The following is a 27,162-nucleotide window of genomic DNA, read 5'->3' as shown; positions in this document are numbered from 1 at the left end:
CTCATTTTAAGAAGCCATGACTGAACACCAAGAGAAATTCCAGTTGCATACTCAAGAGCTAGGTAACCAGGAACTTGCAAGTCACACAGCTCCTTTTTTCCACACATTTGACTGGAAAATGCATACTGAACTTCAGACATCTTTTACTCTTGTCCAAGCTCCCACCAACAGCAATTCTACCAAGGCTTAAACAGATGAGCACAACTGATTAGTCCTTACAACAACACCAACAAATTAACTTGGCTTCAGTGCTACAACATGAGCTTCATGCTTTTATAAAGACTACAATGGATCAGACATTTTGTACAGATACATTTAAGGCCTTAGAAGTAGGAAAAAAGCTCACTTGCTTAAAGCAGAGCTATGCACGTGGATTACCAGAGCACAGTTATTAAAGCCCCCACTATTTTAAAAGGAATGGAAAACTGGATTAAAGACGAGGTATAAAGTTAAAGAAACAAGCATTTAACTAAACATGCTACTTTTAGCCAATGAATTTAAGAAGATATTCTTTTATTCTTTATTCTACTCCACAAGTGAGGTTAGTAATGTCCTTGAAGTGTCCTGGGAAAGGTAAGGTTCTCATAAAGAGCTTTAAGACGAATAAAATCTCTATAAAGCACTTACATAAAAAAGAAACATTTGCTGGGCAAAAACCACTCAGTTATCAGAAAGTTCTCAGACGCTTCAGAAGGATGTGAAGTTTGTGGCCTTGTTCCCTCCTAAACATGGTCTCATGATATTTTGCCACAGCATAATATTGCTGCCTGGGTACTATGTAGCCTAGAAAGCTTCTTGTTAACTAAAGGTTGGATAACATTAACTAAAACTTACTTAATGCTAACAAAAGCATGACATCACAAAGGAGGAGATAGCCTTCCTAAGCTCCCTAGAAGAGTAGTGCTGTAGGGAGGATTAAGACATGTAAACATTATTAGCCAATTCATTGTTTCTTTTCCAGAAAGTTACTGTTTAAGTTTCAAAGGGCTCAGAATTACAATTTGACAGAAGAGGAAAACAAGCAGCAAGATACAGTTTAAAATATTGAAACAAAAGGGACTAGAGTGAAGGTTGTGGGGATGTCAAGGCCTTCATTACAGAGGCCTGTATGTTGAGCCAGGGTACGCAGGATCCCTGCAATCACACAGAGCATCAGTCTCTCACTACAATAGCCACAGGTCAAGCCTGTCTCACTTTACCCATCTGTGCACTGGGATTTAGGCACCTGCTACCAAGCGCTGAATTACAATTGGCCAATTCGAAGAACCTTAAAGATGTGAAATAATAGGAAGGGACCTATCTTCTCTAACAACAGAGAAATCAAGAAATTGGCAGTGGCTTCATTACTTACATAGCACATCGTACAGAACACACCACTAACACTACCAGACAAGCCCTGTGGTAACAGGCACACCGAGGTCATAGCAATGGTCACTTACGGCATTCCTTCTCATCACTGTCATCGAAGCAATCTGGCAGCCCATCACACTGCCAGGCCCCCGGGATACAGCGCCCGTTGCTGCACATGAAGTTTCCAGGTATGTTGCATTCATTTGTGAAATTGTTCCCAGGCAGCAGCTGGCTATCTGCAACAACAACAAAAAACAAGTTTACAGGATATTAAAAAAAAAAGCAACCCTCTCCTTCATAAGGTCTAAACACAAGTAAAATAGGTAAGGCCACAAGAACTCAGCGCCATACACTCATGCTTCTTTCAGGCTGGTATTTAGCTCGCAGATTTGTCTTGTTGCAGCTAGGAGATAGGTAGCACGTGGACTAATTCACACTAGCTTTTCAATGAAGTTCTAAACATAGTGATGCTTGGTGTCAGCTGTGTGCCCTGGCACACACCTGTCCAGGCAAGGAAAGCAGACAGAACGTTACTAAGATCTGCTGTGTGGAGACAGTTTAGCAGGAGGAAATTGGAGATTGAGAAAACAGTAAGAAGGCAATCTATACATTTGCTTTTAAGGTTGTAAGAGCTCTAGCCAGTGATTTCCATCTACTGCACTTCCATGCCTGTGCGCTGTTTTCAGAACACAGGTATTGCAGAAATGTAAACTTCACGGAAGGAAGACAGATAATGGCAATTATTTTAATAAGCAAAGAGATTCAACCACAGGTCTAAAACACAGGTTGGGCTTGGGAGACTGATGCTCCCAACACAGGAGCAGCAAGATAAACGGAATCTCAACCCACCACACCATGGGAAGCTGCAAGACGAGGCAGAGGATGAGAGAAAAGTTTCATTTCCCATCTTTCTGCCTCGTTTGAGGCATTATGCTCCAAGTTCATATTCTCCCAAAAACCAAAAACAAAAACCTTCCTGCATAAAGAAGGGGATGTCACTGCTCCCTTATAACGCTGCAAAGTTTTACATCATTGTTTCAGAAGATGCAGGACAGGACTGCTTTGGGAAGTATTTTTACGCCCATTTCTGCCCCAAACAATAAGCTTCCTCTCAATTTTTTTTTCCTGGCAAATATCTGACTCTTCTGGGATGCTCAAGAGTCTGTCAGCACAGAGTGGTTACCTTAATGCAAATTTGCCCTGAGCTGTTGGAAGACAAAATGATTCAGAAACAAAGTTGAAACTGTAACTTCTGAGGCAGATGTGGCAACCTGAGCCACCAGCTGGACAGTAGAGCCATGTGCAACATCCCTGTGATAGCACCTTCAAGAAAGGAAGTGACAGCTCACAGAAAGCAAGCCCAGGCAATTTAGCAGGCTATTTAGTCTATGCTTTTACTGGTTTCATTCAAACCTCAGTTTCTTTCCCTGCATCAGTGCTCCTCTGATCAAGGAAGAACAGTTTTGCAAGATGCAGCTTCTTGCTGTGCACTGGGAATAACTCAGTGCCAGGCCCACACTGCCATCCCTAGGGAAAGTGCCGCTACCAGCAGCCATCCAGGAGAGCTGCAAGGAAACACTGAGCACATACAGTTAGTAACAGTCCCTGGGCTACTGCTGCCTGAAAGCATCACTTTTTTGTGTGCGACCTGCTGTAGGGAACCTGCTTTGGTGGGGGGTTGGACTCTATGATCTCTGGAGGTCCCTTCCAACCCTTATGATTCTATGATTCTGTGATTCTGCGAAGTCCTGCAGTGCTCTGCAGTCAGTCTGCAAATGTGGGGTGAGTTAGTTTTTTTTTTCCTTAAACCAGCTCTTTGACACAATCAGATCATTCTTCATATCACTGACCTGTATCTGATAAGTGGCAGCCAAGCCAAAAATCACTCCTCCCAACAGCCACATAGAAGTTGCCAACATTGCACAGCCTCCTGTTAGGCAGCAGCCTGCAGCACACCCATAACAGAGCTGCCTGCAACAGGAGGAAGATGACCCCTGCACTACAAACTGAGGTTTGCCTTTAACAGACCAAGATATGAAACAGTGATACGGATGTCCTCTGCAGAATCAAGGCATGGCCAATATGCCATCTTCTTGAGCTTCTCAAGAAGCTTCAAGAGCAGACCATAATCCCTTCTCTACAGTCCTCAGAAAAAAAGAAAGAAAATAAACCACAACAATCTAAATCTCGTGGTTAAAATTAACTCTCTGCTTCAAAATGATGATACTGCAAGCATCATATGACAACTAGGAATTACCAAGGTTTCAGTTCTCTCAAAGTCTAAGCACTCAGGCAGTACATTGAGGCAATACCACCAGAAAAAGGTGCCATTCTCATTTGTGCTGCTGCTCTTTGCCACCTTCTCGTCCAGCCCTCCTGCCTGCACCTCTCCCCCAGCCTGTTCCACTTTCACACAGAAGCTGCACCTACTCAGAATGAAACCTTGCTGTCAACACTTCAGCGAGGACTCCTCCAGGCCCGGGCGAGGTGCCAGCAAAGAACAGACGCGGGGTCTAGACTTGCCCCAAGTAGGGAGCTGCCTTCCCTGCTCTGAGCATCACGGTGCTCCCCAGACAACGCAGTAACTGATGCACTTCCAAGGACTGCGGCACCTCCTCCGCAGAGAGGCCCCGGCTTGGCTCCTGGCAGGCTGTATCTGCCTGAAAACATCCACCAGGATCTCTGTGCGCCCATAATGAAAAGCTCGGATCGAGCCAAATCATTTATGAATGTTTTAGGCCTCAAAAAGCACAAACTCAAAAACAGTGCCCCCAAAAAGCCATCAAGTCTCTGATGCTTCTAACAACCGTTTTGAATAAAGGCTGTATTTCTACTCTACTGAATTGAAGGAAAATGTCAAGAACAGATATCAGATTTTGTTTGTTTAAGCGGTTTGTTTATAGGATTTCCTTTGCCATACAATAAATTTATCCTCAACGCTCTTCTAAGTAAGGATGTAGCACTAACCTTTTTACCAAACAGGAAACAAAAGATATGGGCAGATTAAGTTGCCAACAGACCTGTGCAAGTTCTGCTGCAGAATGGGAACAGCGAACTCTGACTCATACTTATTTCAAAGGAAGAAGAGCTCTTTCCCTTCAAATATGACCCCCATCAGCTGCTGGAATAGAGCTGCAGGTTACAGACTCCGCAATTTCAGAGTCACAGTCAGCACACCTAGAAACGTGTCATGTGTATTACTCCACCTCTGCAAAAAAAATAATAATAATCCACCAGTGGGTATGGAACTGTCAAAACTATGCCACACATGGAACCATTTAAATGGTACAGTCCACTTCATTTCCTTTGCTTTGTAAACCTCTTCTATCTGATATGAGGGCCATCAAGGCTGCAAGGAAACCCTTGCTGTGGCCACTTGCCCTGCAAGGGAATGTGAGAAGAGCGGTGTTACAGGCACAAGAAGGACCTGTTCCATCACCCATTTTTCTGAAGGATTCAAGCAGTATCCTGACGAAGTCTGTACAGATGTCAGATTTTGTGCAGCCAACTTGCTATACTGCTTGTTGGCAGGGCAGAAATTCCTTCAATCTGGCAGAGCCGCCTTTCCAATCGCTGACATATTTACCCTGCAGCCTCTCTGACTAATTTTGAATTCAACCCAAATGTGAACTGCACGGATGTGTTCAGTTAAGTGAAGGGAGAAGGGAGAAGAAGCAGTCCATTTTCACCGCCACACACTGCTCACTTTAAAAAGCACACCATCTGGGCTGAATAAAAGAGGGAGTCATGTTTCACTTTGAAGGGGACCGAGAAAGGAAACCAATCTGTTTTAGCAGCCCCTTCCAAAAATGCTGGCATCTAAATATTTAATACTCGCTAAAAAGGAATCAGAGGAAAAATAAATAAAAGAACATGTCATACTGAGCACGTCGCACTGTAGTAACAACGCAAGGCTAGGATGCCTTTCACAGAAAAAACTACCTGAAAGCTCTCCAGAGAACTGCACATTACAGAACAGATTGCTACTGATAATACTGCTGTGTCTGTATCAGGACACACGATCAGAGGGAACAGCCAGTCATTCTGGCAATGGAGTTTTTAAGGAAGAAATACAGGACACTTGTGAGTTCAAACTTGGTCACCAATAGTGTCTGTAACTTCAGCCTCTTTGCAAAGAGGATCTGTCACCAAGGATGAAGCACAAACTCCTCGCTGCCAAACCTCTCATGCCTTTTGTGGGAATTGTCACTGGATACTGTCAATGATCTCTGTACAACATTTCCCAAACGTGAGGAGATTGATTTAGATCCAGGCTGGTGTGTAGCTGTAGTGCTACTCACGAGGGCTACTCAGGACGTACATGAATGAACGCCTTCTGTTGTCCTTCTTACCTCCCACCCCGCATACAGCCACACCAGCTTTGATTCCAGTGCACCAGGAAGGTGTCCTTGCTCTACTGAAATCTGCAACATGCTGTGAACACAAAAGGAGAACGAGAAACTAGAGCAGATTGGCAGCTGGAATTTGCAGCAAGATGGCACCAGAAAGACATACCTCTCATACCTTTTCATCCACAAAGAACTTCACAGCTATGAAGACAGTGATTTAACTCTCCCTTTCATGATTAAAACCTCAATTCATGACTTAATGGTATGAATCTTTTCAAAAGATATGATAAGGAAATTTTTAGTTAACATAGGTGCTTTTGTTTTTATAGTGGAAGAAACCAGAGGATTTTAAAAGTTTTCAGGAGGATTTAAAAACTTCTGTGTACCAGGCAGAATGCTGCGAGACCGTATTTCCACTGCATTGACCTTGGAACAACAGACACAGGGTTTGAATTTTGGGTGGGTCTATGTGAAGCCAGAGTCAGAATTAATGATCCCACTTAAAGTGGGTCTCTTCTGACTTGGGATACTGATTTATAAATCTGTTACTGCAGACTCTCAACAAACACTTTTATATTCTCCTAAGTCAACTTACAGACAGCAAAGAAGCAGTGCAAAGTGCCTGGTAGGACATCACAAGACTTTGTTTCCTCAGAGACTGCAAATATTTAAAAATGTTTACATTCAGGTCCAGTTGCTTCTGTGGATTGAGGTGGGAGGACAGATGCATCTTTTCAGACTTCCTCATGCAGATATGAAGCATCTGACTCACTAAATCCACATCTATTTTACAGATGTTTACTGATGCTGATACAGCCAGAAGAGAAATTCAAAAGCTAAGCATAAAGAAACTCCAAGTATCATGCCTTGCCTAAAAATTTCAGTTTAGCACCACATCTTCACTGGCAATAAAGGTACATTGTAAGCAAGGCAACATTGGTGGAAATAAGACAGACTTGGCCTAACACTCAGTGCAGTGAAACCAACGGAGCTGGCTATTTATGCTTATGAGATAATGCTGCATTCAGGACTCCAGCAGCCACCCAAAGGCTCTGTGACAACAGAGTTATTCAACATCTTTGCTACAATTTACCCCTTGTTCAAATGAAAACAGGGAGTCAGCTTTGAAGAGGAATGTCCCAGTCAGAATCCAAGTATGCACAGCATAAAAAGATTGTCCATTAACAGCTCCAGCAGATAAAAGATCAGTACACTGCATAGGACTAAGTTCACTCTGCATCTCTTTCATTAATACCTCTGATATCACTCAAACAAAGCATCCCAGCGTATGTTCAGGCTGGTTTGGGAAGCCAAGAACAAGACAAGCTCCTTCTTGCTCTGCTGCAAAACCAGTGACATCACCTAAGCATCTGTCACAAGTAAAGGACACCTGCCAGCCATTATGTGACAACTTAAATCCCCTTGAACAATTTTAATCCCTATCCTCCCCTATCCTCATTTAAACTGCCTGATGATTACATTGCTTATACAACATCAGAAGTTATGAGGGTTATTTGTAAAGGCAGATTGACAGCCCCACTGCAACACAAGTTCTCAGAAATGCTTCTTCTCTGAAGCGCAGCTACATTTGTGATTAATTCAAGGAATTGCTCACTGCTGAGCTTCAACTTACCCTCCTCCCATTTTCCAGGTGCGATATATTCTGTAGCTAGCATTCTCAAGACTTAAAAATGAATCAAACCTAGCCAAAACAGAAGAAAATCCCACAGTTACTTCTGATTAAAACACTAAATGTTACCAAGGCAAACCAAGTCAATAGAAACACCCTTTTTTCTGAAGCGGACAGCTTCTTTCAATTCAAATAGAAAAAACACAATGCTGAGAAGTCAGCCTACTATTGGATAGTCATTCTTGAGCCATTAATTCCTCAGAGCAAAGACACCTTTTATTGAACTGGAGAGCAATTAACACATCACCATCTCCTCTGTAAATAATGTCACACACACAGAATAGCGTATCTCTTTCTAAGCAGCCTATGGTATTAGTTTAAGCAATTGGCACACTCCTTGTAGCAGGTGGCTGCCTTTCAGCACTTAGCCATGCACACTCTTGAATTAAATATAATCTTCTAAATCATTCACTAATAAACAGCCACTTGCTTTTTCCTTGAAACACCACGTGCAGAAAGTGAGGTGAGGTGAACAGGTTTATTTTAATCCTAGAGCCTTTGTGAAGGGACTTGGCATTCCCCTGGAGCCCCCACGTTCGTCTGTCCTTAGCACAGCTGCTTCAACACACCAAAAATAAAAGCGCCTCTCAAATCCACGGGCTCTCAGCACAGATATATGGTGGAAGAAAAACAGGCCAGCAGCTACTAACAGCACAGAGTGAGCATGGACCACATCCACAGCCTCAAAACAGCACAAGATTGAAAGGAAGAGGAGGAGCAGCAGAAGTAACTATTTAAAATTACTGAACCGCAACTTGAAGAAGGAGCATTCCCCACAGCAAGATTCCCAGACGTGCATCCAAATTTCAGAGCAAGATCAAAACTCAAAATCTATGATTTCAGCCTTTCCCAGATGCCTTTCTAGTTTCACCTCCCATGATTTTAAGCAAACTATGAAAACCATTACCAGCAAATGAGAGCACGTGCCGACACAGTACCATCCACTTTGGAGGATGTTAATTGCTGGAAATGTTTTCCCTAACGATGTGTTCTTCATATTTTCAGAAGAGCATAGCCATTATCTCTGGGCACTTACAGAGAAAGTTAACACAGCCCAAAAGAATAATCTGAAATACAAGGAATATATTCCACCAACCATCATCTTCAGGGTAAATGAATAATCACTGTCTTATAATAATTTCCTAATCACCACAGGTTATTATTCTCTATCTGATCTTTCATAAGAGTCGGTGACGCTCACTGACACACACGAGATTCTAGGGGTGCAGCTGAACAAAAGCAGGTAGCTCCACACAAAGGACAGAGCATCCCCCAAAGAGGAGTCCAGAGAGAACCTACTGTCTGACAGCAGGAAGCTGGCTAGCAAGTGTCACCGCATCAGCTCCATCTTCCATTTCTTTATCACACAGACACTGTAGAGCTTGATGGGGATGGCAGCAAAAAGAGCAAGAAAGGACAAAAAGTAAAGATGCAATCTTTATATTCAAGCAAGTTAAACACAAAGCTAATCCTAATGACTGCATCCCTTCTTAACACACTTCATATACTGCTCTTAATGAAAGACAGAACTTGCATATGTAGAAAAGAATCTAGCTTCTCCTTGAACTGCACATGCAATACATTCATCACTATATATCAGTTGCCTTGCAACAAAGCACAACACGAGGCCACTCAGATACCATATTACAAACTACAAACGCCTACGTAGGACAGAGAAGTTAATTGTTTTTAGCATCTCAGAAGAGAGCATTTTATCTTCTTTTGCTCTGCCTCTGTACTTTGAAGAAAGAGACTTGCATGTACTTTGTCATAATTATACAGCCCCACTGCCTGAAGTCACTGTAATTTTTTGCAACACCTCCGTGACACAGCTAGGCGCATTACCTTCCTCTCTGATGGATTCAGACCTTGGTGTGAAGAGACAGTAAATCAAGTTTTACCGTAACCAGTATCACCTTAATAAAATACCACAAGTGCCTGACACAGTGAAGAACCTCTCAGATAATTCTGCCAGTTATACCTTAAAGGCTTGGATTTTAAAACAGAAAGGGGCGGTGTTAGTGTGCCTTGGAAGATTTATGATCAGTATGGCATCATCTGTCCTGCCAGAGCCCACGCTGCTGCACGTTATCTAACCAGATAGTGCAGAACTGATAAAGGCAGCATATCTGGTCATCCAGCATTAGTCATCCTGAAACCACAGCTGGAATTACTCTCCACAGGGCATGAATGAGAAGGGAGTCTATAGAGTAAGCAAACTCTTGTTTCTGTCTCCAACTACTGTCCACATCAACTCTGTACCAAACTCCTCCCTGTATGACTGCAGAAAATCCCCATTAAGTAGACATGCTCAAATGGCTGGCCACCACCTCTTTGGAAGGCAGAGCACACAGGATTTTCATAGTCAACACGTCAGCTTCCTTAGAACAGAGATGCTGGAAGCACTTCCAAAGAAGCAGAATGGCTGCACCCTGCTCCACCACCTCTGAAGACTCTCTCACCTCAATGCCTGCTCTGCTGATAAAATATGGCAAGAGAAACGTGCTGGTGGCCCACATCCACTTAGCAATAAGACTTTCAGGCTGGATCTTTTCTCCTTTCTTCCAGAGAAAGAGGTCAGGGGACTCCTCTTTAACGGCCCACTAATGGGAAGAAAAGAAGAAAGTTCACTACCGACAGAAGAGCATCTCAAGGGTGGGAGAGATGCTATGACTGAGTTCTAGTTTATGCAAGAATCTTTGCTAAGAGTTTAAACACAAATTTGCCTTTATTTCACAAACTGCTGAGACAACTACATTCTGCTTGCAGAACACAACAGAACATAAAATTTTAAAATACTCTCACAATGTAGGGCCCAATCAGTCACCCATAAAACCATCCTTTAAATATTCATGTGTGATGAAACTAAACCGCTACACACAGGTCTGTATAGAGCTGCTTTCTGCTGTTATGTCTAGGTTTCAGCTGCTCGTTCTCCCAGCAAACACAGTTCTCCTTGTTTAACATTTTCCCTGGCAACAGGACACTTCCGACAGCATCACCCTGTATAAATCATAAGCTTGTGTAAACCGGTAGGAGCAGATGTCAGCGCGGGACAGCAACTCTTGGACAAAGTAAATGCTAAGACTTCATATATATATGTAGTAAGTGAATCAAGAGGTGGTAGAGCAAAAGAAAAGATGAATTTATGATAGTGAATTATAATAACAGCATTCCCCTAATATCACTGAGAGAATAATTTATGCACTTAGGATGTGACGGCACTCCAATGCAGCGCATCTGCAGGGGAAAGGAAGCAGTGGTCTTTGTAACAAGCAGAGGGCTTTGGCTACATGAGGAGGCTGCAGCTTGGAGACAGTGATGGGAGGCTCTGCAGAGGGCCCACGCCAGGAAGCAGGCCAGGGCTGCAAAACAAAACAGCAACACTGCCCTTAACAAGAAACGAAAGCCCATAACCTCTCACTCAACAGCACTGAGCTAATTTCCAAGTGCAAGGAGATTGATGACAGATAACCAAGATTTTAATCTCGACACAGAGAGATCTGCAGACTTCCCTACCTTGGGAAAGCATTTCAGCTCTTGCTTTGAAGTCCTGCCCTAAGAATACAAAACAAGGAGTCCAGAAAGTTCTCTCCTGAGGCTCTTAAAATGAAATCTGGAAGAGGAACAAGAATGTTTTTTCAAACAATACATTAAAGCAACAGCTGAAGTTAGGAGATCAATTAGCAGAAGACAACTGGAGTCAAGGAAAGACAACAGCTCAAGAAGGGGAGAATGACTGTACTAAGTGCCAGTGACAGCATGCTATCTATGGGGACAGGATAGTGCTGCCCCTAGCCAAAAGCACTAGCCAGAAACAGACACTAAACCTCTTCAAACAGGAATGTAAATCCAACAGTGAAAAGAGTTAGACCCAAAAGAATCCAATGCATGAATCTGGAAGCACCACCTGACTTAGGTGCCAAAACATGGTGCAATGAGAACTGTGGGCATCCTTGAAGCTGCAAGTAGAAAAGCAGAACATTCTTCTCCAGGTGCAGTGATAGCACAGAAATGGACACATGCAGAGAAGAAAAAAAAAAGAATTTCAAAGCCACAAGGAAAAATAAAGCCTTGACTTCAGAGGATCAGGTTGGGTTCTAATCAGCTGGTTTTTAGCCACACTACATTGAAAATGGGACTAGCCATGGCACAGCCAGCAACAGCTCTTCAGCCCACCTCAAGTCCCACCTGGGACTTTCCTATCATTCTCACATTGGTATTTTGGAGATCACTGCTCATACTGATCTGATTCATCAGATAAAACACCACAGGGCATAGCTTCCTCAAATGTCATGCCCTGGGTCTACCTGAGGAGATTTTGACATTATTTTAGACTTGAAAGGTTTCTTTTATCAAGGATGGCATGCATCTGCTGTTTCTGGTAGCTCTGGTCATGCATCCTGCACCAAGAAACCTCAGACAAAGTTAAATGAGGGCAGAAGCCAGGACTTGGCCGTGACAGATGCAAACAACAACTGGTTATTTAAAGTTGGGAATTTCCCACAGACACTACTAGAGATGCAGAGAATAATCGCTTCAAGTGAAAAATAACTGTTTTTGTAAGCACCTATCTAAAATGTGATTTTCCCCCATTCAGACCGAGTTCTTTGATATGCTTTATGCAGTAATAATAAAAATATATAAAGAAAATAAAGAGAATCAACATTTGCCGTATGGATTAGATTTCTGCTGCTTTCTGTAAGCAAATCAATAACAGAAAAATAAATGGCATTTGCATTTTGTCAATGGGAAACATGCTGTTAAGAAGATGCACAGCAGGGATTATATTGAAGTGAGAGCTCATCCTTTTCACAGTTCAGTTTTGCCTTATCTATTTCACTTACTCACTGCACCAGAAGCCCTAACTTAGAGAAATGATGTTTCTCCACCACACTGGAGCCCATACAGAGCCTCCACGTAGATGGGAAGTTAACGCGGGGTGGACAGAGTGGGTACACAAGGCATCTGGGACTAATGCTTTCCAGCAAATATTGCCACAGCAACATACCACATATCATGAAGAGCTTTCAAGATTGCAGTAAAGTTGGGTTTGTTTGCAGTATATGCAATCATGGATTCTGGCTCTTTCAAAAGTTGCAGTGTTTTAACACTGCAGCAAAGAGTACTAGGATGAAGTTGGACAGAAGAATATTTAGCAAAAAGCAGGAGAAGTTTTAACACGTGCATGAGAAAACTGAACACCTCCCCCAGAGAGACTGAGGCAGCTGGGACAGAGCTCTGGCCTAGAAAGGGCCACAGAAGAAACAGAGCAGGATTTAGTCTACACGATGTACCAGTGTTCTTTCTTTTCCACTTCTTACTTCTTTGATTCCTGCCAATTACATTTCCTTTACTTCTTACAATCCTCTAACCAATTTCCAAGAAAGCAGTAACTGCTTTTTTAAACACCTATCCTGGATATAAATAAAAAACCAAAAACTACGCCACCCACCTCAACATGCTCATTAGACAAATGGTCTTGAAGAAGTCTTGTGGTGCATTCCAGCCAAGAAAGAATAACCAAGCATTCTGGATATCTCACTTAGCCACTTGCAACTTCCGAGCCTTGCTGTGTTTTACTGGACCGAAAATGGGACAGAACACAAATTAACAAGCTTCTGGTTAACTACAAAGCCACTGTCATCTTTTAAGGCTTCAATTAACAATTTTTCATCAGTTATTCCCAAAATGAGCCAAAGCAAAACCCAAGGGATCTCTAAAGCATTTCTGTAACTTCAGGCATCATTTTGCTGGTTAAATAACCCCTGAAAGCTCCACATTCCTGCTGGCATCTATCACATTTATGCAGGCTACCAGGTGTGCTTTTGGAAGAAGCTGGGGCACAGACACGTCCTGACAGATCGAACCTGCAACGCTGAGGGGGCTGAGAAGCAAAGAAATGATCCCACAGATTGCTCTGAATTCACACAGATAGGGCCTGGAGGGAACAAACTCTCACAGTTTTTCTGAAAACTTTCAATGTAAATGAAGTCAATAACATTCACGGGAACTCAAGATACCTTGGGAAAAGGCAAGGCTTCTAAATGTTCAATATTGTTCTCAAAACATCAATCTATCTACATGGTTCCAAAATAGCATACACTTGTTTTCACATAAAACCCAAACTGAGACGTAGGATCTGCTAAATTAACGGATTTCCCAATCTTTTCCCAAGGTTCCAGGGAACCAAACATTACCACTCGCAGAGGCTCACGAGATGGACTATAACCAGGCTTCTTTGAGTGCCTTGGTAAATTCACTAATAAAGAAGCAGTTTCAGCATGCTGCCATTAAGGGTTAATTTTGCATCTCATTGGCCTAGCTAGGCATTCCCATAAATACCAACCCAGCGGATATAATTGCAAAGCAGGTATGCTTGGCTCTAGCCACTCTGCCAATTTAGTGGCAATGAATGTCTGAAAATTGCAGGGTGTAAATTTAGCTGTGTGGGTTTCACACGTTGTGTTTATTTTGCTGGGAGAGAAATTTATTTGATTAATCAGAATTAAAAGAAAGATATCACACTTCATGAAAGGTTGTTTATTTTTTCCCCTGCCTGTAGATAGAAATAATAAGAATAATCACTATATTTACTGCGTAAGGACAAAGGCAGCACAGCTTGCGCGTTGCTGAGTTTCAACAGCAATTTCTTTTAGGTCACTGAGCAGTGAACTGCTTTCACCAAGCAACGCCAAGACTTCTGCAAAGTGCCTATCAGATCCGAGGAAGACGAGGCAAGAAGAAAGAGATGCCTCTGTAATAAAAGGCAGCATATTTTCTCTGTAACAACCATGCTCAGATTTCTTTTGCACCCTCAAGAAATCACCACCTGCTAGCTCTGTGGCACATTTGCAGTTTCCCTCCCACACACTAGAAGAAATTCAGAAGACAATGAAAATTGCAGATGATGGACGCATTAAGGATGAGGGCAGGTAACAGTGCTGGATTAACAGCCACTGCCAAAAAGACAGACCACTAGCACAGCGCGCAGAGCCTCCCCCACCCCACTCCAGACATGGAGCAGAGACAACTTTGTTAAGCAGCCTTGAGCCTTTGCATATTACAAGCTACCAAATCCAAACATAGTGCTGTTATAATAACTAATTCTTACTTGACAGAAGTAAACCACTTTCAGATTCATCTGGTCTTGGATTTTCTAAAACCACCTCAGCACAATTGAGAGAAAAGCAACCTTCTTGGTTACCAGTTCAGAGTTTCTCCTTTCCCCTACAGTAACCAAAAACACTTGAAAGCAACAAACCTCTTGATGAAGCACCAGAGATCCTCATATACCAGTCCCTTTGAGTTGTAGCTACTGCAAGGACTTGTTCTCATCATAAGCAGGCTGACACATTCTGGTTTGCTCTTCTGTTAAAGAGCAGAATTCACAGCTTGCACTTCCCACATGGGAAAGCCCAATAAATTGAAAGTACCCAAACACTGAGGTTCTCTCTCCTTTCTGCACATGCTTCATGAGGATCACAGGAACCAGCCTGTACCACAGGTAGGACACAGACCTATTTTAGGCAATGGATTTCTGTGATTGCTCAAAATTAGTTAAAAGATTTAGAAAGAAACTGCACATTCCAGATGAGACGTAAGGCAAATGGGAATAAATTAAAAAGAAGTGGACTTAATCACTGACTATTTTCCTCCCACTAAGAAAGCAGGAAGGGGCTTTCATTCCCCACCATCGGATAGAACGGTCCTGTGTTTTCCGTATCACTTACACTTCCTGACACCAGCACATTATAGAGGTACTTGGCTACTGGTGCTTTGGCACAGAAGTCACTTGCAAAGGCAAAAATAGTTGGCTGGGATGAGGAATCCCACACTTAGATGACACAGACCAGGCATGTCCAACACAGCCTGTGGGCCATATGCAGCCCGGCCCAGCTCACAGCACAGCCGCCCCCTGCCCTGCGCCATCACAGTAACAAACAGTGGTGTGCTTGGTGTTTTTGTTCTTTTTTTGTTTTAATAAAAATAAATAAAGATTAAAATGAGTTTTGTTATTACATACAATAACTGTGTTATATATTTTACAATGACTGCTCCAAAAGTATTGCTTTCTATTTCATTACACTGGTCCACAGTGTCAGAGGCGGATGCTGGTGGTATGGCAGTAGAGGTTGAACCTTCCCACCAATATTCCATTGCATTCTGTTGTTGTGTGACAGATGGCAGCAAAAGGGCAGTCAGACAAATTGGTGTCTGACACAGAAGCGCACACAAAGCAAAGGTGTGGAACTGAATTTCTCCACAGGGAAAAAAAACGCAGCCATTGACATTCATTGATGCTTGCTGAATGTTTATGGAGACCACAGTACAGTGAGGCAGTGCGTGGTGCATTTCAGCAGTGGTGACAGTGGGTCATCTCCTCTGGTGCAGATTTTCATGAGCACAACACGCTCATCACTGGTGAGAGTGCGTAGCCACTGGTGGTGACTGTGTTGAAAAACAGTGATTTGCAGCTGAAAATTTGTTCTATTAAACAGCATTATCATCCTCTTTGGATCAGTTGTTACCATGGAAATAAATAAGAGGCATTACTTTCAGAACAACCCAATTCCCATTCACCCAATGTGGCCCAGACAAGCCAAAAGGTTGGACACCCATGATAAGGACTGTGAGCTACGGATCTTCTTATTTTTAATATGAACAAAAGATTTCACTGTCCTTCAGCATGCATCTGATAAAAGAGGTGTTCTTCTCCGTAAACACTAACACTCCCCGACATCTGTCAGAGGGACTTAGCAGGACAGCTTCTCCAGGCACTGCAGCAGCAGAGCACAACAAGGCACTCTGCCTAGCACAGGGATGGCCCTGCACCAAGCTTGGCATGCTGCTCCGCTCCCAGCGGCCCCAGCCGGCTCCTTCCCGACAGGCCTTTGCCCACCTGCATCGACAAGGGTGCTCAGCGTTCATCATAATGCAGACTAAACTCTTTGTACTTCAAGAACTAGAAACAACAGGGTTTGAGAAAGACATCGGCAACCCAGCTGCATTCCCCGCTTCATGCTTGGAAGGAAGCCTTCAGCAGCTCACACTGATTCCACACGGATCTGGGCTCCTCTGACCCAGCGACTGGAGCACGTGGAAAGGGGAGAGCCAACCTCAGATGTAGCTTCCTTCAGCAATCAAACCTCATTAATAATTTCACTGTTAATGGCTACATAAATGAAGTACGTGAAGAAGCAATTAGTTGTACAGTTACCCATTAAACCGAAAGCACTGCTCTTCCACTGTCTTTGCTTCCTGCTTAAGCCACAGGGCTTCCCATTTGTTCGTGGGACTAACACATGAAGGTCAATTAATAAACTGAATTCATTTAAGTTAAATGTATACCAGAAGAAAGGTAGAATGTGATTACTGTAGCTCTTTCCCATCCTCCTAACCTCATATGCAATTAACTTCCACATACTCAAACACAATGTAGTCTGTAACACAGAAAGGAAAGATTTGTGCACCTATTGCTCTGCTGCCAATTATATATATGGATATTTCTGACTCAGGAAGTTAACATAAAAAAATTACTTCTGACATTGATTCATGTTCTGTGGATTAGCTGAAAGAATATAAAGGGAAAACTAAGACACAGAAAATATAATGCAATGATAAATCTCACCCAGGACTCTAGCACCAAACACATCATGGGCCTTAAGTGCCCTACACCACATTCACATCCTTTACATATGAAGCACAAGATACAGCACAGCCAGGAACATAAACCATTCACTAGCTCTTTACATTTTGGCTGTACATCCTCCAGATTTCCCCAGGAAGTAAAAGGAAATATCTTAAGTACTGACTACAACAGAGCTGATGACTGTGTGGGGAAAAAAAAACAACAAACTTTAACTGAAGTGTTATCAGCACCAAAACAATGGAGGTTAACTCCATATGCAAATCCAGTGAGGCAGGAAGGATGCCTCAACATGTCTGCAATACAACATTAACCCAAACACAGATGTCCTTAACTGATGATAGATGTTCTTCCTTTCCACTGAGGCTATTCATTTGATCAGCATCTTCCCTGTGGGATGCAATATGCTAATCCCAAAGCCGATAACAGGAAAGATTCACCCCATCAGTCAGATTTCAAGTGAGCCAACATGAGTTTCCATAGTTGGTTGGAGGGTGTAAAGTTAATACAAACAGAAATCCTGTGCCTACAGTGTTGTCTGGTGAAAATTAGTTTCTTACTTCCTCTAAAAATCCGATCCCAGTGATAAACATCCCTTTAGCAGCCACAAAGGCTCATTCCATAAGGCAAGAAGACCATTATGCCACCAAGACCACTATCAACAAGGCAGCTTTGCAGCTTCATTACTGTCACTATTTGACATCCATCAGAAGTTTATCAGTACATTCCAGATAACCATGTAATCAACGCACTTCAGGAAGGGCCAGAACACAGTGACAGCATGGGCTCAGGTACCCAGAATGGTATTTCTCATGAGGCCCAGGCAGAGCAAATTGTCACATCATCCACAGTGACTGCTGGAGGTGAGCAACTCCACAGCTTCTCTGGTATGTCAACAACGGTGGTTTGTTTTAGAAGCACTCTGTCAGCAGGAAGCACATGCTACCAGCGATGTTCTGGGATCAAACACTTACTTAGTGCCAACAAATCCGCATGGCAAGATGAAAATTAAGCTTCCTTCCACCAAATCACCCTCAACCAGAGCACAAAACTTGCCACTGGGAACAGAAATTAAACTATTCCATCTCCACATACATCAGCCCTACTCATCCAGCATCTTCCCTCAATATCTTCTCCTGTTGCAAAGTTGCTAGAATCACAGTGGTAAAAACCAGCACAGAATCAAACATTGTGCACATGAAAAATGAAGGTTTAAGCCATAGCTGCTCAGGCCTTCTCAATTTCCTACCTACAGGAACTCACAATAAATCTTTCTGTGATTCTTTATAAAAAAAAAAAAACACACAGCTTTAATACTGCACAGGTACATGGCTGCTTTCGATATCATAGCTGCAAGAAATTCAAGTCAAAACTCCCAGTTTTAACAAGTTCACTCGAAGTAAAAGCACCTTTTATGTCCAATTATTCTCTCCTTCCTCGGAAGAGAGGTGAGACTGACACTGTATGAACAGAACAAATTACAGCTGGCTAAAATGATTAACTTCTTTCCATTTCAATGAAATTTCATCTTTTGAAATTTGGGTTTAGAAACCTACATTTTTAAAGGAAACTTGCTGACTGGAAATGGAAGAAATGAAGTGATCTTGAGGAAATCCTGCAAAGCAGCTTAGTGACACTGATGTTCTTTCCAACCTTGTCATTTCAATGAAATTTAAAGACACGAGAACACCTGAAGAAAAAAAGATTCACCTCTGAGAATCAGGCTGTGAATACACCCTCATACTCACACACAGCAGCTTAAAACAGAGCAAATCTAATGAAATATATCCACGTATTCATTCAAAGAAAAGGAGAACCCAAGCCCCCCAAAAAGTAGAAAAAAAGTAACACAATAATTCTCAACATGCTTAATTTAGAGCTAAATCTATTTGGAATCTATGGACACTCATGGGAAAAAAAAAACAACCAACTAAAATTAAAAAAAAAAAAGTAACATATTCCTTTCTAATCTGCTGGGTAATCCAGACTCAGAACACATGCTCCTGGAGACATGTGCTATTTATTAGGACTTAGCAGCACCTCTGAGAAGGATTCATATGGCTGAACTGTGCACATTCTCAGGTAAAGACAATGTCCTGAACTAAAACTGATCAGAAGACGCCATGATCGAAGTCTTGTTGTACTCACCTATCTTTGAAATGTACAACACAATCATAAAAGGGAGAAAACCTTACAGTAGCACCTGGGGATAAACAGTCTTTCCCCTTTCCCATGTCTCATTCCTAGGCCTGTAAAATTGTCATGTTGCACTGTTTCCCTATCTTTATTTTATCTTCTATCCTACACAGTATATTTCCTCATGTTTATTTTATTCCGTATCCTACACAGCACAGAAACTATCCTATGCTAATAAAAGCAAGAACCACCTATTTTCCCAGACGTCTAGCTTAAAGTTCCCCCCTCCAGTGTCTGAATTGGTGCCAGAAAAAGAACTTGCCATTCTCCACACTGGGTGACTGGAAGCACTTGCTGTCTGGCTCATGGGAAATGCTGACCGCAAGGAAGGACAACCTGCATCATTCCAAACGCTCATGATGGATGCTATGATGATATGAGCAAAATGAAACTACCACCGACATCCACTCCCAAATGAAGAATTCCCACTTTGATGGAAAACCATCAGAAACTACATGATTCAAAGGAGTGATGTTCAAGCGATCAGTGAAGCAGCCTTCACAGACAAGCTTATCAACACAACAGCATCAGATCAAAACAGGACACTTTTAGTCACTCAGAGCACCAGCAGGAACCAACGTATCAGTGCACAAGAAATGTCTCTACCTGAAAGTCAGGGAGCAGAAGTGGCTGACAGCAAAGGTGTGTGCTACTCACACAGGCCTGAGCCTCCCACTCCAGCCCTTGAAGAACATGTCGTAAACGTCACAAAAAAATCCACAACTCCATTTCATGCTGTTTGCCTCATTCTTTCTGCAAGCTCCCTTGGCTTTATTGTGGCCCGGAGCAAAGAATCCCTGGAAGAAGGCAGCACGGGCACAACTCTCCATGAGGCATCAGCCAAAGCAGCTAAGTGCAGCTGACAGGGGAAGCGTACCATTTCCTACTGTCCTACTTACCAAATCAATCAGAAACCAACTCCAGCAATTAAGTAGTAATGAATTATTGATACCACTCACTTCAGGGAACTGAGCACTTACCAGCATTTATGAAACTAAAGAAACTGAGGTGGTATCACCATTTTGAGCTGGGCAGAAAGGCCAAGAGCAAACAATCTACTTAACGTTAAGCACTGTCAAGGATCACCATTATCTCCAGGACATTGTCTCAGCCCTGTCTGTACATGAGCACAGACCACCTTGATTTATATTCCACTCTACCCATTTGTAAAAAAAAAAAAAACGTGCTCCACGTACAGAATTGAGTCATTTCAGTAACCACCACCCTCTTACTACTTTTTCAGAGGAGAAAAAAAAAGGAAAAAGATGACTGTGTTCAAAGGAAAGGGCAGTAGGAAGAAAGCTAGGGGAAAAAAAAAAAAAGAAAAAACACATCAAAAATGTGATCTACAACATGTGCTCAGTGACGGGATTTGCCCTGAGGAAGCAAAGGTGGTCTTGAAACCTTACTGCTTTAAGATACTTGAAGTCTACACGTAGCTTGCCTCCAAGTTAGCTAACCTTTTTGCCAATGCAAATAAATTCAACTACAAGCTCAGTAGAAAGCCAAGGAATCCAGTCATGATTCAAAACACTCTTACAGTCACTTCAGGTTGTCAGTAGTACCACCAAGGAACATTTCCATCACTGATGCATAGGAGTAATCTAGGAAACAGAACTCTCTATTCCTACCACACTTCCCACCTGTATTTTCCACTGATGCCATTGTTTACTTGCTATTAGAAAACAGACAGGGTGTCATGCACATTCATCTCACATCGTGCTCTCCAACCTGCCCCTTACCAATCCTACACCAGGCACGCTAAGCCAACAGCCCTATGTGCAGCCTACACACAGTTACTGCAGTCTCACACTTCTGGAGCCTTCACCACCACCAGCAGTTGCTACAGTCGGGGCAGACACAGACTCAGCTGTCAAACTGGCAGCCATATCTCATCTGACCCAGGTTAAACAACACACGGTGTAATGTCAGCACGTCAGCTCCTAATCCTTTCCCTGGCAGGAATGCCAGTGATTGTGAGCTTCAGGAGGAGGAAGATGAATGTCGGTGCTTGTGACACAGCCCAGCCTCACCAACAGGATCCTTTACAGGAAAGGGCAGCTTTTAGGGTGGAATCCGAGAAGACCAGAGAGAGGATTCAGCCCTACCACAGATGTCTCCTATGATCACATTACTCTGCTTTCCTTGGCTTCGGTTTTCTTTATCTGTTAATGATTACTAATGCTCTCCAATCCCACGGGAATGCTGCAGGCATCCATAATTTATGTTTCCGTGCTGCTCAGATTCTAAGGAGATGGGTACCTGAAGACATATACTGATCAGTAGCTTTCCAAATATATAAACTGCTTTTTAGAGAACATCATTAAAAAAACAAAAAAAAAAAAAGCAAAGTATCAGTATCAAAGGCCCACAGCCGTATCTTGAATAATTCATTCATCAGTAGTAAACAAGCAAAGACATATGCAGAAATCTTTGAGCAAGTATGCAGCTAATACCCCGTTCAGGGACTCTGATTAGAACGCAGGCAGGCCCAGCTGTAACAGAACAGATCAGGGAGGTGATCATCCCCCTGTACTCAGCACTGGTAAGGCTGCATCTTAAGTACTGTGCTCAGTTTTTGGCCACTCTCTATTAAACATTGAGAATCTGAAGTATGTCAACAAAGAGCAACAAAGCTGGTGAGGTGTCTGGAGCACAAGTCTTATGGGTAGCAGCTGAGGGAATTGGGATTGTTCAGTCTGGAGAAAAGGAGGCTCAGGGGTGACATTATTGCTCTCTACACAGACCTGAAAGGAGGCTGTGGTGAGGTGAGGGTCGGCCTCTTCTCTGTAATATTGATAGCATGAGAAGGAATGGTTTTAAGTTGCACCACCAGAGGTTCAGGTTGGATATGAAGAAAAATTTCCTCTCAAACGATGATACTTTGGAACAGGCTGCTCAGGGAGATGGTGGCATCATCATCATCCCTTAAGGTCTTCATAGAAAGGGTAGATACAGTATGCAGGGACGTGCTTTGGTGAGCATGGTGGTACGATAGGTTCACAGCTGGACTGGGAAATCTTTGTGGCTTTTTCCCCTCCTTATATGATTCCATGAATGACACGTCCCCAAAGCCCTGCTGCTCAACATCCAACCAAACTCAGCTCACAGCAACTCTAGAGGCAAACACCGGAATCTAGCCATTTCAAAGCACTGTCGGTATGGAAATTAACTATCCTCTTTTACTTGCCCTCAAAGGGGCTCAGGGCTCAACAGGAGCTCCTGGTATGGTGTTCATTTTCGTTTTCCTCTTGTATGCATACACTGACCTTTGTTTAATGCTGAGCGTGCTTCATGGGAGGAGAAGAAAGGAACAACTTAGGAAACTTGCTTAAAAACAGACTAGGAATCTGTATGTTTCATCTTCTCCAAAATGATTTTGCCTTGGAAACATGCAATGACAAGCTCTTGGTACAGCTGCTTATTATACCAAGGGTTGAATTTTGACAGCTGAGCTTGCTCTCACCCAAAGCATTCTCTAACCAAAACAGGCACTACAGCACTTCAATAATACACTTTTTCCAAAACAAAAGGCCAATGCACTCCTTCCAGAATGAGCTAAACAACGCTGGAATACCTACGGAGTCTATGCCTAATTAGTTTTCCTACAGTGAAGAAGCAGCTTGGAGTTCTTGAGCCTGCAAATCTTGCCCTCAATAGTGCAGTGAGCTGGGTGATTGGAAGGAGTGCTCTGTGTCTCAAAAGCCACTTTCCCTTTGAGGTATCTCCTATCAGGCATGTTTCCTGTCCAAAACAGAGATAACCACCAGATACCTCAGAAATCACCTAGGTTTAATTTTTACAGGAGCTGACAGCTCTCACAGAGGTCTCTTCAGGCTCCACACAGATCTAGAGGAAGTTACACTGATTGCTTCTTAAAACAAGAAAGTCTGTTCACCAAGGTGGGCTGCCCAACTTTGCACCTGTTGATGAGCAAACAAATGAAGCAGGAAGAAAAAAAGAAAGAAAACAAAAATCAGCCAAATTGTGCTCTGCAGGCTGAACAGTTTCCCCATAGGACTGTTTATGGCAGTCAACAGGCAAGATTCAGCCTCAGTTAGGACAAGAATATCCTGCCAGTGAACAAAACTGCTTTTTATATTTTCAGATATTATTTCTTCCAGCTAATTGGCTATTAAGCTCCGATAAGGTGGACATTTATCTCCAGATAACACAAGAAAATTGGAAAGTAAGCAGCCTGAAGCTACCCTGAAGACTGTTAACCAAATAGCAAGCCAGAGCTCCATTAAAACAATTCATTAGAAAACCTATGTCATCCCTTGGCAGATTTTCAAGGATCCCATTAGAAATTTTAAGGATACCCTATCTGATTAGTCACTGAAGTCTACTACTGAACTCATTTGTAAATAGAGAGTCCTTAACATTGAAAGCCTGAAAGTATTCCAAAGCTGCTTCAAAAAATTAGAACAGAAATGTCCACTGTCTCTAATATGCAGAATTTTGTAGAAGAAAGGCAGAAACTTTCTATACCATCTACAAGGTGAGACTGATGGCAAGGTATAGCTGTGCAAAACAACATCATCAAGTGCCACGAAACCTGGGTGGCCTCTGCTAGTGTAACTAAGAGACAAACACCGGGATAAGTCATCTCGGAAGAGCAAACACTCAGGAGCCCTGAATCACTGGCTCTCCACGAAGCATCTACTTCTACCTCACTTGTTGAAAACGACAAGCACTTCACAGAAAGGTCCCTTAAAGTTGCAGTGCAAAGAGGAAATTATATGATTTATAATATCTATGTTTTATAACATTTTGTTTCACCATTTAAGGAAAATTGGAAGGAGGAAGACAAACTGCTGTCGTGCTCTTCTCCTTAATGGACAGATAATTCAAGTGTTAAAAAAATCCCTGCAACTATTCTTTTTGGAAGACAAAGGTTGCAATCAAAAATGCTTAAAAAGGCAATGTGTGACACTGTCAGCAATCCTGGTATGAAAAAAGGAGCTGGCATCACTCTACCTCAAGCTTGTAATACAGAAATTAACATCCTTCATCAAAGATTTTTTAGGGCAAAATTGATACTGCTTACTGATTTGCAAGATTGTGAAGTTTATGAGTAATGCTAGAAAGTCTCCTAGCGTTGTCATTTTTATCTCACTGGTACTCAATCAATGCTCCAGTCACATCTCATTGATCTTTGGTCATAAGTGCACTCCTGACTGGTTCATTGTGCCTTCTGGTCCTTCCTCAGAGAAGTGAAAAGAAATCAATTCCTGAAGCTCACTTACTGCCTGCAGATCTGTGGAGGGGCTGCTGGTCAAACTGACTGCAAAAGGACCAATACTTGTGGTTTGCTTTACAGTTAATAGGCTGAAAAATTTCAGGGCATGCTTCTCTCACACCTTCATGCTTACTGATATCCAAAGCCACTGCAACCCCAAGAGAGAACACGCAAAACAAGTGGAGGTAGATCTGCCTTCAGAAAGGCTTAGGAAAGAGACATTTCTTAGAGAATGTAAATTAGGATTACACCAGGACTTCATTAAATACAAGGCAGGTTTAACACGCCAGACCTCAGTTACACGGTACAGTGAATGGTCTATTCATTTAAAAGTTCAGCATGCTTTTGGTTTTGTTTTTCACACAATTCTACCTGCTATCCCACATAGGCTTTGATTTCACCCACAATCCTGGGTTTTAAATTCAGCCAGCACTTCATTAAGGCATGTAACCAGCATCAGCCCATGGATTTTTTTCTGTCCCTCTCCACTTTCTTTCCACCTTTCAAAAGGCCGTCTTCAAAGAAAGAAACAGAACTATTTTGAGTCTGAATAGGCTGCAATCAACACAAACACACTGCCGTTGCTCCTGTTAGCCAATTCTGAATTACGTCTAATTAGTTTAATGACATAGTCTTTTAAAACTGATTAAGCAGTAAGTACAGTTCTTCCAGACTCTGGGATTTGCCAAGCGCCCTTCCCATTCTGCCAGCCTGAGCAAATCTTGATCTCAGCATCTGTATTGTGTTTTTCCAGTTACCCAAACAAGCAAAGCTGCAGACTCTGTTTCATATGACGCCAAGTCCTTGGTAAGACATGTTTCTTATCAGGGCTCCTGTCGTGGAAGGTTTCAGTCTCCCGCCCTCAAGACCAGCATCCTGACAAGCTATAAAGAACCCTGAACCTCTCAGGTAGATAGCTGCTCTCCTCAAGGCAAGAAGTGGGTGCACTTCAGGCTCCAGTCAGACCATCTATTCACCTTAGTGGTCCCCACTCCTACCCAGCTCTTGATCTGCATGTTTTCAGCCATAGCCACAAAAGCAGCAACTTGTGCCACGGACAGGAGCTGGGACAGCCAGCCACAAGAGCTGCTTTCCTTTGAAGCTCATTGCCATTGCTGCAACGTATTTCTTTTGGAGCTTTTAAGTGGTGAGTCTATTAACGTACCTGTCCACGAAGAACTGATGTGCTTTGGCACCTCCAGCAAAGTAGGGCTACTACACAAATTTAACAATGTGAGGAACTGTTCTGGCACATTTTGTATTGATCTCCCCAGCGGTGAGGTGCCAACACTGACAACACATTTAGCCATCTGTGCACACACACCCCGCATTGGGGGCAAGTAAATATTAACTGAACTTCATATATGATCACTAAGAAATTCAAAAGTTTGCTCAAGAGGCACAGTGCACATATAAAACTGCATCAAGAACCCATTGAGACCAAGACCTCAGCAACCTGCTGTAGCCAAACAGCGCCTTCCAAGCTCAGTCACAGCAGTAAGCCACACAGCCCACAGCTGGGCCTTACCATGGCACAACTGAGCAGTAGGTAAGGGAAAAATCGATAAAAAAGGGCAAGTTTAGCAGCACTAGGGCATCCTACATGTCTAAATTTCCTTTATCAAGTGATGTCACTTTCCACCAAATACACAAGAAGTGATCCAAGCCTAAGGAAAAAAAAGATGAAGACCACAAGGTTCAGTAAAAAAGAGGTGTAAGCAACAGGACTATAGGTTGCCAGCTCTTTCCTTTGCCTTGTAAGAGGAGAAAAAAAAAAAGTGCAACTTGCCAATTACATTGATTTTTATTATTATGTCTATTTGTGTCTTTATTACATTTCATGTTTTGCTAAACCTGAAACTCCTCTGTTTGAAGAATCTTAATGACAAACGAAAAATCTTCACTGTAACAAAAAGAAGTACTGAACAAAAAGAACAGAAAGGAAAAACAGGGATGAACAGCCGAGAAGAATTCATAGTGTCAAGAGAATCTTACCTTGCACTCAGCTCTTCCCAGCAAAACAGAACATTTCAAAGACATGAGGAATTCTGAACCTTGGAAACATGCCTGTAGTTACCTGTAAGATATCGCTCCTGACTAGAACAGGGATCCACAGTACTAACAGCATAAATGAAAGCTGCTAAGGAGAGTTGGTGTCCAGAAGAACTCCAAATCCAACTGTTTATATTGGTAAAAGGGAAAAAAAATCCAGAAGAGCACACTCCAACCATCTTCGGTGCAAGCACTTCCTAATCTTTAATAAACTAAGCCTCACAGGCTGCAACACTCATTTTAGGTGGGAACACCACACAGGGTGAGGACCTCCCCAAACCAACCCCTAATCCGAAAAGATCCTGCCCACGGGTTCAAGCTTCACTCATTTTAAGAGTTTTGCTGCCACATCCCCTTCCACTCATCAGGTCAGGTCCCTGACCACTACAGAATACATCACACAGCAACTTGTGCAACTTTCTACTCACACCCAAAAAGCAGCCTTACTGAATATGTGTTCTGATCATGCCCAGGTCCACAGCTGCTCAGCTGCAGTCGCAGGAGGAAGGCTTAAGAACCACAAAAGAGGCGGCTCTGACCAGCAGCCCTCCTGCAGGATCCTTTCATTTCTATTTCACTCATCCAGGCTATTTTGGTTACCTGTCCACATCGCTCCCATCCTGCAGCAGACCTC

At 42.7% G+C, this 27,162-nt stretch overlaps 1 protein-coding gene across 7 annotated transcripts in view; it reads right to left on the bottom strand.

Annotated features, from left to right (window-relative positions):
* Nucleotides 1–27,162, bottom strand: part of LDLRAD3 (low density lipoprotein receptor class A domain containing 3) — a 224,489-nt gene that overhangs the window by 71,328 nt on the left and 125,999 nt on the right. For 6 of the 7 annotated variants that reach the window (XM_048950264.1, XM_048950265.1, XM_048950262.1 and 3 more), the window contains one exon: nt 1,440–1,586. In XM_048950264.1, coding sequence (XP_048806221.1) covers nt 1,440–1,586 — 147 coding nt within the window. Of the gene's footprint in view, nt 1–1,439; nt 1,587–12,844; nt 12,867–27,162 lie in introns of those variants that run through there. The other variant, XM_048950269.1, reaches the window with a different exon arrangement.

Source organism: Lagopus muta, chromosome 6 (assembly GCF_023343835.1).
Source record: "Lagopus muta isolate bLagMut1 chromosome 6, bLagMut1 primary, whole genome shotgun sequence".
NCBI lineage: Eukaryota > Metazoa > Chordata > Aves > Galliformes > Phasianidae > Lagopus > Lagopus muta.
This window is presented reverse-complemented; position numbering and strand designations above follow the sequence as displayed.